At 40.5% G+C, this 13,948-nt stretch overlaps 2 protein-coding genes across 2 annotated transcripts in view; both read left to right on the forward strand.

The window, feature by feature from the left end:
* Window positions 1–5,819, forward strand: part of TRPM7 (transient receptor potential cation channel subfamily M member 7) — a 51,120-nt gene extending 45,301 nt beyond the window's left edge. The window contains exons 32-40 of the mRNA XM_058811789.1: window positions 325–350; window positions 658–708; window positions 797–862; window positions 1,523–1,806; window positions 2,119–2,201; window positions 2,522–2,727; window positions 3,730–3,781; window positions 3,875–3,981; window positions 4,282–5,819. Of these exons, the coding sequence (XP_058667772.1) occupies window positions 325–350; window positions 658–708; window positions 797–862; window positions 1,523–1,806; window positions 2,119–2,201; window positions 2,522–2,727; window positions 3,730–3,781; window positions 3,875–3,981; window positions 4,282–4,412 (1,006 nt within the window). The 3' untranslated portion in view covers window positions 4,413–5,819. The remainder of the gene's footprint in view (window positions 1–324; window positions 351–657; window positions 709–796; window positions 863–1,522; window positions 1,807–2,118; window positions 2,202–2,521; window positions 2,728–3,729; window positions 3,782–3,874; window positions 3,982–4,281) is intronic.
* Window positions 5,820–9,015: 3,196 nt separating this feature from the next.
* Window positions 9,016–13,193, forward strand: USP50 (ubiquitin specific peptidase 50). Its single transcript, XM_058811088.1, has 6 exons — window positions 9,016–9,203; window positions 9,612–9,821; window positions 10,430–10,622; window positions 11,097–11,239; window positions 12,321–12,453; window positions 13,029–13,193. Exons 1-6 carry the CDS (start codon window positions 9,016–9,018, stop codon window positions 13,191–13,193), a joined length of 1,032 nt encoding a protein of 343 aa, XP_058667071.1.
* Window positions 13,194–13,948: the final 755 nt, after the last annotated feature.

Consider the following 13,948-nt stretch of genomic DNA (forward strand, 5'->3'; position numbering starts at 1 on the left):
ATTATTTATCTGATAACAGAAGGGTAAACTGTTGTGAACAAGTTTTAATTAAAGCACCTCTGTGGGAACGAGCTCTTGTGATGCAAACTTAGCATAATGTTGTGCATGACTTGGAGGTATTTAAAGTGTAGCTGTAAAAACATGAGATTACTTAACAGCTTTCCATTACTATTTAGTAATTAAGAAACCTGTACTGCCCTTGAAAAATAGGATAACAGGATAAAAGTGGTACTGTGAGGTTAACAAGGTGACCTAGGATGATGTGGCAAAATCAGGGAATGCAGAGTAAGTTTGAAGGTGACTGTTGTGTTTGGCATTTGACAGGCCATCAGAAGAAGATGCATTGAATGGTAAGTTTTCTTTCTGCTCTGAAGGTGAGAGATTTTTATGTATAACCAACTGCTTGGGTCTTGTATGGGAATATATTTAATTGATGGTAATTTGGAATTTATGGGACACACAATACTGTGATTTTTAGAAATTTAAAAAAATTTTTGAATAAAGAGCCAAGCATAAAGCACTATTTTTTTTCCCCTGAGGTACCATAGACTTAAGTGCAATATTTAATTATCTTCACAGCAGATCCTTTTCAAACTGTAGTGTTGTATTTTAGTACATAAATTAGTAGCTCTTTTTTTCACCTTAATCTCTTTTCAGGCATTGCTTCTCCTTTCAAGCCTATCATGGATATCAATTACTATTACTCAGGTCAGTCCCTCTTACAAACTAATGCTTGTATTTTTATTGACATTTGTAAGATCCTTAAACTTCAACAAATGCTGTAATTTTCCTCTAGCTGTAGAAAGAAATAACCTGATGAGATTATCACAGAGCATTCCATTCACTCCTGTGCCTCCAAGAGGTAAGAATTGTATTTCTTCTTGCTGGTTCACTGTGGTCTTTTGGGGAAGAAAAGCAAACCTTATATGGATTCTAATTTGGTTGGATCCTTCTAATATAGAAGGATCAAGGATATATATTATATATATCTAATATAGAAGGATCAAGAAGGATCTGATATAGAAGGATCAAGGCAAAGTTCACAGTTTGTCACAACAAGTGTGAAACTGAAGTCTTAATGAACTAAAAGAAGTCTGTCTTAGCGCACTCAGAAATATATGTGAGCATGACACCTTTACTAGGGCAACTCACTTGATTATGAAATGTAGATTTAATTATAGTTGTCCTCAGAAATGGTGTTATAGTGATGGGAATATTGTACTAACAGTTTTATAACAAACTCTTCTGGAAGGATTCCTTTAAGTTGTCTTCACTTGTTTGAACTTTAAACATTTATTCAGTGTTCTTAGTGCTGTTTGAACAGCGTCCTTAATAGGTCTAAATAGGAGGACAAATTTTGCAGCTCTGTGAAAAAAGCTGCAGAGGGGTCAATTTTTTGTTAATTCAAGATGTTTGTACTGACTTAACACTGCAGCTTGTTGTAAGAAGTGGTGTGTTTTCAGTGCTTTTAATTTCAAACCTGGCAAGTTCAGCTCAGTGATGGCTTTTGTGCTGTCTGCAGGTGAACCAGTCACTGTGTATCGCCTTGAAGAGAGTTCTCCCAGCATCCTGAACAACAGCATGTCCTCCTGGTCACAGCTGGGGCTCTGTGCTAAAATTGAATTCTTAAGTAAAGAGGAGATGGGAGGAGGGCTACGCCGAGCTCTCAAAGTTGTGTGCACGTGGTCAGAATATGATATCCTGAAATCAGGACATCTTTACATCATCAAGTCTTTTCTTCCTGAAGTTGTAAACACTTGGTCAAGCATTTATAAGGAAGACACTGTGTTGCACTTGTGCTTGAGAGTAAGTTCTGTCTTTGTCAATTATTAAACATGGGCAGGCATTGTATGTTAAACAGGAATTATTTTCTCACCTGTAAACTAGTATATACTTATTAGAATAAGAAAAAAAGTTAGTCTGGGGTTCTGTATGAGCAAAAGGGTTAAAAATTCTGCTCCAGGATGGCTTATTTAATCAAAGAGCTCAAATTCTTAAAATACAGATATAATTTTAAAAGCAAGTAATCTGTTACTCTGCCTTGGGGGAATAGACACTGTTCCCACTGCTGGTCCCTGTTCTGTTAAGCAGCTAATGAGGTGTGGGTTTGACTCGCAGGAAATTCAGCAGCAGAGAGCAGCACAGAAGCTCACCTTTGCATTCAACCAGATGAAGCCCAAATCCATCCCATACTCTCCAAGGTGAGTGTATTTAAGCTGCCATTATATTGCATGCTTTTGGCTCAGGGCAATGCCTACAGGATGTTAATAGATGCATCACATATTAAGATACTGATATGTAGACATATCCTGGAATATTGCTGTGAATGTGGCAAGCAGAACTGTCCTTGGCAGTATTTTCCCCTCATATTTTCTGCACTGATTTTAATCTAGTGGAATAATCTAAATGGCTTTGTGTAATAGTTTAAAAGTATTTAAATTGTTAGTAGATCAAATAAAAATCTAATAGTAATGCTAGATCCCTATTTTGGAACTATATTAATTAAGTGTATTTTTTCCAGGTTCTTGGAAGTTTTCCTGTTATATTGCCACTCTGCTGGCCAGTGGTTTGCAGTTGAAGAGTGCATGACTGGAGAGTTTAGAAAATACAATAACAATAATGGGGATGAAATAATCCCAACTAACATGCTGGAGGAGGTTATGCTGGCTTTCAGCCACTGGACTTATGAGTATACAAGAGGAGAACTGTTGGTATTAGATCTGCAAGGTAAGGCCTTGACTTTGAAACTTGCATTGGGGCCAAGGTCTATGGGTTTTTCTTTTGATAGCATTTTGTTAAGAATTTGTATGTTTGTAAAAAACAACAAGGATTATTTAGTGTTGCTTCTTCTAGTTAGTTAGGATCTATGATTTCCTTATTTCATCATATTATGATAAAGATTGGAAAGGACCTCTAAGAGCATTGAGTCCAACTTTACCCAGCACTGCCAAATCCAGCACACTCCCTGTGCCCTGGGGCCACCCCAAACAGCTTTCAAATCCCTGCAGGGGTGGTGACTGCACCACTACCTGGGCAGCTGTTCCAGGGCTTGGCAGCCTTTTCAGTGAATATATTTTACCTCATATCCAACCTAAACCTCCCCTAGTGCAACTTCAGGCCATTTTCTTATCCTGCTGGTTGGGGACTGGCCCCCACCTGGCTACAGTGTCCTTTCAGGTAGTTCTAGACAGTAATGGGGTCTCCCCTGAGTCTCTTCTTCCCCAGGATAAACATCCCCAGCTCCCTCAGCTGCTCCTCACAGGACCTGTGCTCCAGCTTTTTAGTTCTAATATAGTATTACATCTTACAGCAACACAGAAACTATAAATATATACATTTTCCTAATGAAATGTGCCATAAAAAATGCTAATTTTTGGCACATTTGTGTAGTGCCAATGTGGGAAGCTGGTTTTATCCTGAATTCTGTGCCAGATATTCTGGCAGTGAGAACTGTATAGAAGATTTTGCTCATGGGTGAAAACTCAAGCTAGGAAATGCAAAAAATAGATAGAAGAAATCTGAGAAGTACAAAGTGCTTGCTTAGGAGCAATTTTCTAAGGGTAGAGAATCATGTTTAGTTTGGGTTGTGTTTGTTGTGGGTTTTTTCTGGTTTTATTCTTGGAAAAGCTGAGAAGTCATAGCTAAGGATTCCAAGGCTTTTTAATATTAATATATTTATGTAATCAGAAGTGTATCAGATTTAACTTTTTCTTCATGTGCTGTCTGAAGGTGTTGGTGAAAATTTGACAGATCCCTCTGTGATAAAAGCTGGGGAAAAAAGGTAAGGGTTAAGAAAGACTGAAAGTATTACATAAAACTTTCCCTGGAAAGAGAACACATGCCAAGTGATGTTTATGTGCACTTTGTCTCCAAGGTCATATGATATGGTGTTTGGGCCAGCCAATCTGGGAGAGGATGCAATAAAAAACTTCAGAGCAAAGCACCACTGTAATTCCTGCTGCAGGAAACTGAAACTTCCTGGTAAGAGCTGCAGGACCCTCCTTCTGAGACACTGATGTCATGAGATGATGTGTGATACATCATGAAACAGTCAAGGCATGCTGTGAAAGTTTAACAAGTCATAAACAGCAATTACATAATTTGACTTTAGGCTTCTGATTGCACCTATGATTAAAAAATCCCTTTTTTTGATAGTGCATATCCTGGAATTCCTCTTCAAAAGTGCATTTGCTTATCCAATTCTTTGCTAGACATTTATGACCCATTGATTCTACTAGCTCAAGAAATAGTAATCATTATGACTTTGTTCTGTCTGTACAGATCTGAAGAGGAATGACTACACACCTGACAAGATCATATTTCCTCAGGACGATGCCTCTGAACTGACAATTCAGCCTGGAAGCTGCACCAAAGATTCTGATCCGGCCAATTCCATCCGTCTGATGCTCTGATGATGTGACCAACTCAGTGGCTTCACTCAAACTTCCTGGAACCTCACCAAGTTGTCACTTACCTTTCCCTCACTATAATGAAAAGAAAGACTTGTCAAAACAAGGATTACTGTCTCATAAGTGGAATTTTGGCTGGTCCATACTCTAAGGATTTTACCTTGTGATAACCATCTACAGAGCAGCTTGGCAGCTGATCCTTCTAAGGGTGGAATAATGACAAGTATTTAAGATGTGTTTTTAAAGGGGCTTTTTAAGCAGAAAGTTTTATTTTTTATTTTATTTTGGTTTAGTGGAAGATTTTCTTCCTGTAGTCCTGTGGTGGGAAATATGCCTTCCACCAAAAGGATTTTGGTAGTTGATGTTTTAAGGTAAAGCATTTGTCTTTTTGGCATTTGTCTTACTGTCAATGAGCAAAACCAGGAGAAAGCACCTACCTCTGTAAAGCCGGAGTATTCTTAGAGTGTTTTCGGAAGCGTTCCACTAATATTTTCTCACCAGGTGTCTTTTAATCTGACCTTTTGAAGAGGACAGGGCCAAATGAGGTGTATATAGGATGCCAATAGACTGAAGTTGAAGGTAGGAACGTGATCTGTTCCAAAAGAGAGAGAGAGTCTCCTGAATCAGGATTCTTTCAGCTTCATGACTGTACAACTGGGCTTGGTTGCTTTTGTTTTGTGAAAAAGAGCCTGAATTGTGCATAATGAAATTTCTTGTTTTACACATTTCAATTTTATCAAGTCACTGTCAAATAGTAACAAAGCCATGATAGACTGGTATAATCATATTTAATAGAAGAATTAGTTTGTGCTGGTCCAAATAAGTTGCCTTGTAAGAACACAAGTTGGAAGTGCTTTCCCTTGTACGTATGTAGTGACTGCTTCAGAAGTTCTGCCTTCCAAAGATCTCCTAAAACCAGTGTATCGAAGCCGAATGTACACATAACTTGTAAATGTATTTAAAATTGTGTAGAAAACATCTTTAATGTTATGTTATTTGTGGTACTTACTTAAGAGAGACTAGGGTTGGATTAGCATTGTGTAAAGTACGGGAGATTGCAATGCACCTTCATGCCAATAAAATGTAATTTAACTGTCCCAAATATTGTTGAGCATTCAGCAAGAAAAGAACCTTTTGTCCAACTGAAGTTTCATGCTGCGATTTTTTTTTTTTTGTTACATAGGTACTAATTTGTAATTTTTAATTAAAAGGGCAGTATATAGCTCTATAAATTTTTTATTCAGTAGTGTATCTTATAGATACAGACCTAAGGCACGAACACAATAGTTGTTTAAATGGTGTTTTATGCTTGATGGGGAAAGGTAAAATGTTATAAGGATATAATACTGTATACATTTTGTATATCATTAAATCTTTAAAGAATCTAAAATAAATTTATTCTTGTTTACAGACTTCTGCTCTCCGTCTCAGTCTGAAGGATTATTTTGGTGAATTTAACTCTTTATGCAGAAAAGTAGAATTTACCACGCTGGATCAAAGTAGCTGTTAGCCTTTGAGGTATCACAACTTGGGCCAACACCAGAAACTAGGGAGGTAAAAAAGTGAAAACTGTCATAGCTGCCAAACACATGTGAGGGGATTCATGAGTAAATGAGTCAAAAATAGCTCTTCACAATGTTTAATTCTTCTGACTGCATCACCTCCTGTTGCTGGGAGGGAATGGGCAGATACTCCAAATGTACTTGCACCTTTCTAAAGTAACAGCACTGAGTCTGTAAGCGTGACTGGCTCTGCAAATTGATAGAGATTTCTAGAGGAGTCTCTGGTGTTTTGAAAATGTGACCGAATTTCAGTGTATGAAAGAAGAAAAACATATTGAGAAAATTGCAAGTAATAGCTGGGAAACTTTGTTTCTTGACAAACACTTGACTACGCACAGTTATTTTGTAGCTGTGTTACTGCTCTCAGTAGTTCTGCTTGTGACTCATTTCTTAGCAAAATAAACAGATGTGACCACCTTGTGATGGTTGTGAGTGATCATGGGGAGTGCTCCTTCTGCTCAGTCTTGCAGTGACTCAGGCCTGAAGCTTTTTCAAGACCAAAAGGGACAAATGTGGTTGGGAAATGCCTGTAAGATTTGGAGAGGTTACCACTGTTCACATTTCTGTACATCTGCCTGGCATGAGCTGTAGCTTACTCTGTGTGATTTACAGCTTGAATTACATGAGAAGTGTTTGTCTAAACTGACTGAGAGGGGAGAAACGTGTAACTTCCAGAAGTGATCTGCCTCATACTTGCTGGGAAAAAAATCATAAATGTCAAGTACCCTTTAGGGAAGGAATTGGAAAAGTGTGGTGGCAAAGAACAAAAACAAGTTGGTTTGGAAACGAAGCCTGACTCTGTTTGGACAGTGCAACATCCTGCTGATGTTGGGCAGTAGGAATATGAAAACTATTCCATGGAATTCAATTTGTCTGAGAACATCAAGTGTGGCTCCTCTGCTGATGCTGAAAGCTCATCAGTCTAAAAATGTTCTATAAATAGGGAAGTGTTGTGATCCTTTAGCTTATAAATTTTCTTTACCAAAAAGGAGGAAAGTGATGGAACTGGAACTTCTGATAACTATTCAAGAACAAAAGTATTGGCATATCTTCTTAGAACCTAGCTTTTAAATAGAGGGATATAATTCAAACCCTCTCTGATTATTTTTTAGTCAAAATCTGAAAGGCTTTAGTGAATTTCCAACTAGAAGGGTATTTAAAAGGGTATTTATCCTATAGAGAAATTAATAAGCTACATAATTTAGACTTTGGTGGATTAATTAAAAGTCATTTGTTGACTGCTTTCTTGCAGTATTTAGGTGGTGAAACATTTCAGAGAAAACCAATCCTAAATTCACTGTGGCAAAATATATACAACCAGTTCCTGGGGAACTGGTTTTTTAGCTGCTGCTCAGCAGCCTTGTGGTTTGGAAAAGGAGGGGTTTGGTTTTTATGCCTGACAGTGATTTCCTACATGTTAAATTATTGTGGTTGCATTTCACTTAATGCCGTAACTCTTAACAGTGTAGGAATTTGAAGAGGGGAAAAAGACTACGGCTGTAGATTTGGTAGTATCAGTTCATATTAAATGTTCCTAAAAGACCAGTTGGGAAGAAAATAGGACTTTTCAATATGTAACAAGGCCTCTGAAAAAAGTTCTAATGATTTAATATTTCTTGATTAACACTTTTCCTTGCAATAATTTACTTTGTGGTGAGAGTGGTGGCAAGTTAATTCTCAGCCACAGAGCTTGCAGTTGGTGGCACCCATGTGGATTTGTGGATTGTGTTACATCAAAATAGTAAGTCAACGTCTTGATTCAGATTGCACAAAATGTGGGAATAAACATATCCAGTTCCATTTACAAAACTGAACCAGATTTTGAGGGGTCAATAGCAGTGACAGCTGTCCCAGGAGTGCTGGAGACATCCCTTGAAGTTTTACAAGATGATTAGGAGGTGTTTTACATCACTTCATGGGCCTCTTCTGTGGGTACTTGTTACATTCCAGGTTGTCTGTTAAAGAGGGAAAAACTGCTGCTCTTCAGCAGCATGTGGAATTTAGAGATGAACTGCATTAACATAGCTAATTAAAAGCCATCTGCCATACTTTTTTTTTCTTCCCTCAGGAAAATCCTCATAACACCAAGAAGCTAATTCATTATGATGTTTTGAGGTAGTTCCATCCCTTTATGATCAACACTCTGTCATCACTGCCCTTCCAGCAGAGTATGGCAATAATAAATCCTAATCCAAGTAAGCAAACATGGATAAAGGTGTTGGGCCAAAGTTCCCTGCCCAGTGGAATGGAGCTCTCTTCCCAAAGTTTTCTGTTCTGGCTGGCACAGAAGGACACAGAGGCAGGTCTGGCCAGGTGTGTTCCCTGGCCAGTGTTACCAGGTGACATCACAAGGGGCTGGGGCAGGAAGTGCTGGGGTGACAGGATGGAACACGGGACTGAACACAGGGCACTGCTCGTGTTTTTTCTACGGAGATTGCTGCGGGTTTAGAGTTCTCTGCCCTGCCTCAGAATACAACATCAGCCTCTAAACAAGAACAGCAACATTGGTGAGCAGGTGTGGGTGATGTAGAGTCTTTCAGCTGACTGGGGATGGGGACGCTTTGGTCCAGGACAGACATATGCAGCCAGAAAACAAACATACTAAAATTTTCCTAACATGAATTAAGTAACATTTTATAGCAAAAATCTGAAGAACAACCTGCTTCTAGTAGCATCTGGACTGCAACATATGGTTTTAGAAAACAGGTGAGTACTGTACCCAAGGAAATGAAATATAATGTAATATGCACTATTAAGCATTTTGCCCTAAAAATGGCTATTCACAAGTGGTGGTAGTTTTTGAGTAATTGTGTATGGAGTAAAAGAGCTAATAGAATTTTAGGAATAACTCTTAAAACCTCAGGTGTTTTAATAACACCTCATAATGATGTCTCTTACCATACTGGAAAGAGCTTAGTGGGGAAGATGAAGAGTCTTTGCCACTATAAACCTGGCGAAAATAAATGTGAATGTAATTTTTAAAGAAGAAACCGTAGCATTTTAGATTCCCACTGGTGTGGATTTTCCTCACAGTAGGTGGAAGGATGGCATGGAAATGGAAGTACTCCCCCAGGGAACAGCTGGAGGACATGAGCAGCCTGCACCCAGGGCTCACAGGGCTGCAGAACCTGGAGAACACGTGCTACATGAACGCAGTGCTGCAGTGCCTCTGCAGCCTCACCCCGCTCGTGCAGTATTTCCTCTCAGGGAAGTGGAACACAGCCCTGCACCAGTGAGTCAGTTTGTTCTCAGTACTGAGGGCTCTCTGCTTGGCACTATTTTACTGCCAAAGGATATGTGTTGCCATGAGAACGTCCAAGGCACCTGCCAGCTTCCCCCAGGCAGTTCCAGTCAGATTGACCACCAGCTGGTTTCCTTCTCCTTTGAGAGCCCAGCCCTTTTCCTTGCTGGTCCTTCAGCATGATACTTTTCTTCCCATATTGATGGTAATACCTGTTACTGTTGTCTTGATCATGATTCCTACCACTTTCTGGGATCTGCAGAGTCCCTCAAGCCAAGTGACAGCTGCCAAAGCTGTACTGTACCAGCATCTGTTTTCTCAGTTTCTGTATTGTGCTCCCATTTGAAGGCAGGCACTCTTTTTTCATCCATCACCTGAAACTCTCCCCTTTTTTCCAAGGGAGATCGGAGAGCCTGCGACTGCCTTTGGCTGTTTGGTGTCTGACATGTGGCTTGGAGAGTTTGACTTTGTTTCTCCTGAGGCTTTTCACTCTGTCTTTGGGAAGCGGCACCCAGCTTTTAGCAGCAAGACTCAGCATGATGCACAGGAGTTCCTCATCTGTGTGCTGGATGACCTCCATGAGGCTTTCAAGCAGGTGAGAGCCCAGCTGTGGTGTTTTGGGAACTACAGCTGTTTCCTCTGCATTTCATGACTTGGCATTCCATGTAATAATTGCCTATCATCCTCTTCTGAACTCTATGATGGGGCCACTAATAACTTTCCTTTTCTACCTTTATTTCAGACCCATGGACACACAATTATTAATTTGCTTCTTGTCTAATGCTCCATCAAATTGCAGCCCCATCTAAATGACAATGCTGGTGTAGCTTCACTGTCCTAACCTCTGCCTCTCCTTTCTCCTTCCACAGTTAATGTTCTTCCACTTTCTCATCTGCCTGAAAACTTCACGTCTGCCATGCACCCATGACTTTCTCCCCTCCAGAGCCACTGATAAAGAGCTTTTCAAGCAATTAATGCTATCAAATGTCTGAATTGTTGTATTTTTGTTACTTTTCTCTCAGAAAATGAATCAATCTTAGTCTATATGTATGAACCATCAAGTAAAGTAACAGCATTTTAGAGCCATGTTCTGTGGCAAGACTAACAACTGATCAACCCAGGGAGTGGGCAGCACCTACTAAAACCCAGTTGAAGGCACTTAACAAAACAATTGCTTATCTACATTTTGTCAATCTTTTTCCTTCTGTATAGCCAAGTCAAGAAAGACGGAGCTCTGCTGCAGGAGCAAGCACAAGGAGTAGCAGTGGCACATCTATTGTAGCACACTTATTTGAGGGACAGCTCAGTTATGCCATCAGGTGTCTGACTTGCAAAGCCCTCAGTGACAAACCCGAGAGCTTCACCGTCCTCTCCCTGCCCATCCCCTCCACCAGAGTGTGCTCTCTGCAGGTACAACAGCCAGCACCTTCCTGCTGCTTTCTGCTTCAGCTGGGAGTAGAGGCTTAGACTAATAACTTTTATTGGAAAAATGCAGGGCTTGCTTTAGTTACTTTGGTCTCCTGGGCACTTACAGAGTGTCTTGGATCTGTCCCTAGAGAAGTGGGATGTCTTTACTGGTCTCAGAACCATGGAGGCTGGTAAGGTTACAAGAGCAATGCTCAAGAGTTGCCAGGGGATGAAGGATATTAAGATTATTCAATAGCACCCGTGAAGGTTTTATTCCAATCATCCAAGTATTTCTGCCTTGGTGGGGAGAATGGAAGCCAATGCTGGCTGCTTTGTCTTGTGAATTTGTGATGTCAGCCTTGCTGCATCACACTTCAGTTAGGGGGAGCAAATTCATCTCTTATATTGCTTAGCACCTCTTTGGGTGGAGGGAGATGTGTTCAATCAAGTGATGATTGGATTTTTTTCCTTTGACAGGACTGCCTGGAATGCTTTTTTCAGCCAGACACACTGACTCGGAACAACCAAATCTACTGCCACTGGTGTGGAAGCAACCAAGATGCAACAGTAACAGCCTCCATAACCAAGGCACCACAGATCATCATTTTTCATCTAAAGAGGTATAGTCTAAGTGAGGTAGGACATGGCCAGCTCCTGGGCAATGTGAGTCATGAAGGACAGTCATTTGTGTTTGCCTGAATGGAAACAAATCACTGCAAATAAGTGGGTTTAGTACTTTGGATACCTGAAAGCTAAAAGGGCATTTACACAAATACAGCTGTCAAACATGCAAGTTGCATTCCTGAATTTCATGTACGGTGCTCTGCCTGTGTCCTGCAGGCCACCAAATTTCTCCCTATACTTGGGTTCCCCTCTCCAGAGGGAAGAGAACCGCACCAGGCAGTGACTGCTACAGCCCAGTGCAGTGGCTCATCCAGTCCCTGAATGATCCCTGTGAATCAGTTCCTGTGGCTTGGGTTCCAAAAGCAGGACTGACAGTGGTTTGCTTGCTGCTGCTGCAGTTGAGACACTCTGGTTTTGTTTATCCCTTTACTAAATCAGGCCTAAACAGAGTGGTGCCTCAGCAAAGGAGCACCTGGGTTAGCAGATTTCACTAGCCACACATAGCCAGATGCTGAATTTTTTCTAAAGAATTTTTTTTCTTAACAACTTTCCACCTATAAAGAAAACTACTCTGGGATGATTTGACTTCCCAGAACTATGTTATCTGAAGTTCTTTTTATTTTCCATTCAGCATCTGCTTTTCTCAATATTCTCAAAGGACATGTGGTCCCCAACTGCAGCTCTTGGCCACACTGTGAATGTTTAAAAGTGCAGTGATGTACTCAACGTTACAGAGGGAAGAGGGATGAAGTCTGGCATGAGAGAAGAGCTGACACTGGCACTGCAGTCCAGTCCAAAATGTTTAGGACACAGAGAGAGTGATGCACAGATATGACTTCAGGCTTTGACTGAAGGATCAGGAAGCAAGAGCTTTGCTTTTCTTGCTGAACATGTCATGAGGGTTTGGTGCATTTTCTGTCAGTTTACTGCAATACACAACATTACCAGAGATCTTTCTTTCAAATGCTGGGCAGTCAGTTGTTGGTTTTCCCTCCTCCTAGGAAAGTCAGTTTAGCAATGACCACAACACAAACAGAAGTTGAGGGTCATTTAAAATCGTCCAAAAATTCATTTCAGGTTTGCCTGGCAGGACAAGAACAGAAGGAAACTCTCAACCACTGTCTGCTATCCGTTCAGCGATCTGGATCTCTCTCCCTACATCTCCACATCGTGTAACAACAATACAGAGTACAGCTTGTGTGCTGTAGTGGTAAGCTTTGCCCTTCCTGCTTTTATTGGGAATGCCCTGGCTCATAGAGCAGATGAAGCCTGTGTTGGTTTGGACTGAATGTATAATGATTTATAATTTAATGTATGTTTTGTTGTACGCTTTTTCTACCAGCCATGGACATAATCCAGTAACAGTACGTAACTGAAGGACAGAGACATTATTTCTCCTTCTTCCCCAACATCCCAGTTTTAAAAGAATGCTCTCCTGGGACATAATGCCTCTTTAGAGTAAACTTGCAGGCTGATCCAGCATGAATCCTGGTTTTAAATAAGGCCATAGCTCACAACAATGGGGTCCTCTTATAGTGTCCTGTATTAGGGCTAATAGTTGGATTGCAAATATAACTGCAAAATAAATAAGCATGATCATCATCCATTAACTCTGGTTGAAAGAATTTATTTGAATTAACATTCCCTGCCCTATGCCAAAAGGGGCTAGAACCCTCAGTGCCATCTTTTCCAAGTGCATACATGAAACCATTGCCAGTTCCTAGCTTTGCCTGTAAGGAGACAGAACAGGAGTCTGGTTTTAACAGACTGTGTTGTTTGTTACAGAACCATGCTGGAGATCTGGATTATGGCCACTACACGGCCTTCTGCAAGCACTCAATCACCCAGCACTGGTACAGCTTTGATGATGCCCAGGTCACCAAGATCCCAGACTCTGCAGTGCAGGCTGACACAGCTTACCTCCTCTTCTACATCTCCCAAGGCTACTGACACCCTGTTAGTCTTGAAAAGGAACACTAGGTAGGGCAGCACCTAGAATTCACCAGCAGCATTAGCCAACTCCTGTTTCATCAATAAACTAGAGCATGTGCACCCTGATCAGCTGTTGTGGTCTTTCAGGAAAGGACAGTTACAGCCCTAAGCCATGAAGGAACATGCATCTGCTCCATGTGCACAAGGGCCAGGGTTGTTTTCCATGACACCCTTCTTGCACCCCTCAAAACAACATGGATCTTGAGCACACAGATGCACTTACTTGGAAATTCTTGTTTTTCTGCTGGCTAAGTATAGTAGGTTGTTCTAAGCTGCCTTTCAGGAACTAACAGAAGGATACCAAAGTGAAAGCACACAACCAGACCAGACTGTGCTACAGAAGAGAGGATGGAGTGACCATTAATACAGAAGAAAAAAAAAGGCATTGCTCTACTGATGTCATTTTTGTTTCTCCAGCACTTCAAACTTGTTTGCAGCTTGCAAGCTTCTGGAAAACAATCAGTATTGGTCTTAATTCCACCAGCAAGACAGACACAGACAGGTAAAAGCTCAGAATGTAAGACTTTTGAATACCAACCTTATCAGAAAAGGAAAACTAACCCTAATCCATAGCAGAGAAATATGTAAGATGCAACTAAAAGAAGTTTTTAAACTAATCAGCTCTATGCAAAACAGTATTTTTATCTGGAGAACCTTTAAACTGTGTGAGTATGAGTCAGATTGTTATTATGTACAATCTTGATCATTACATA

Source organism: Ammospiza caudacuta, chromosome 10 (assembly GCF_027887145.1).
Source record: "Ammospiza caudacuta isolate bAmmCau1 chromosome 10, bAmmCau1.pri, whole genome shotgun sequence".
Taxonomy (NCBI): Eukaryota; Metazoa; Chordata; class Aves; order Passeriformes; family Passerellidae; genus Ammospiza; species Ammospiza caudacuta.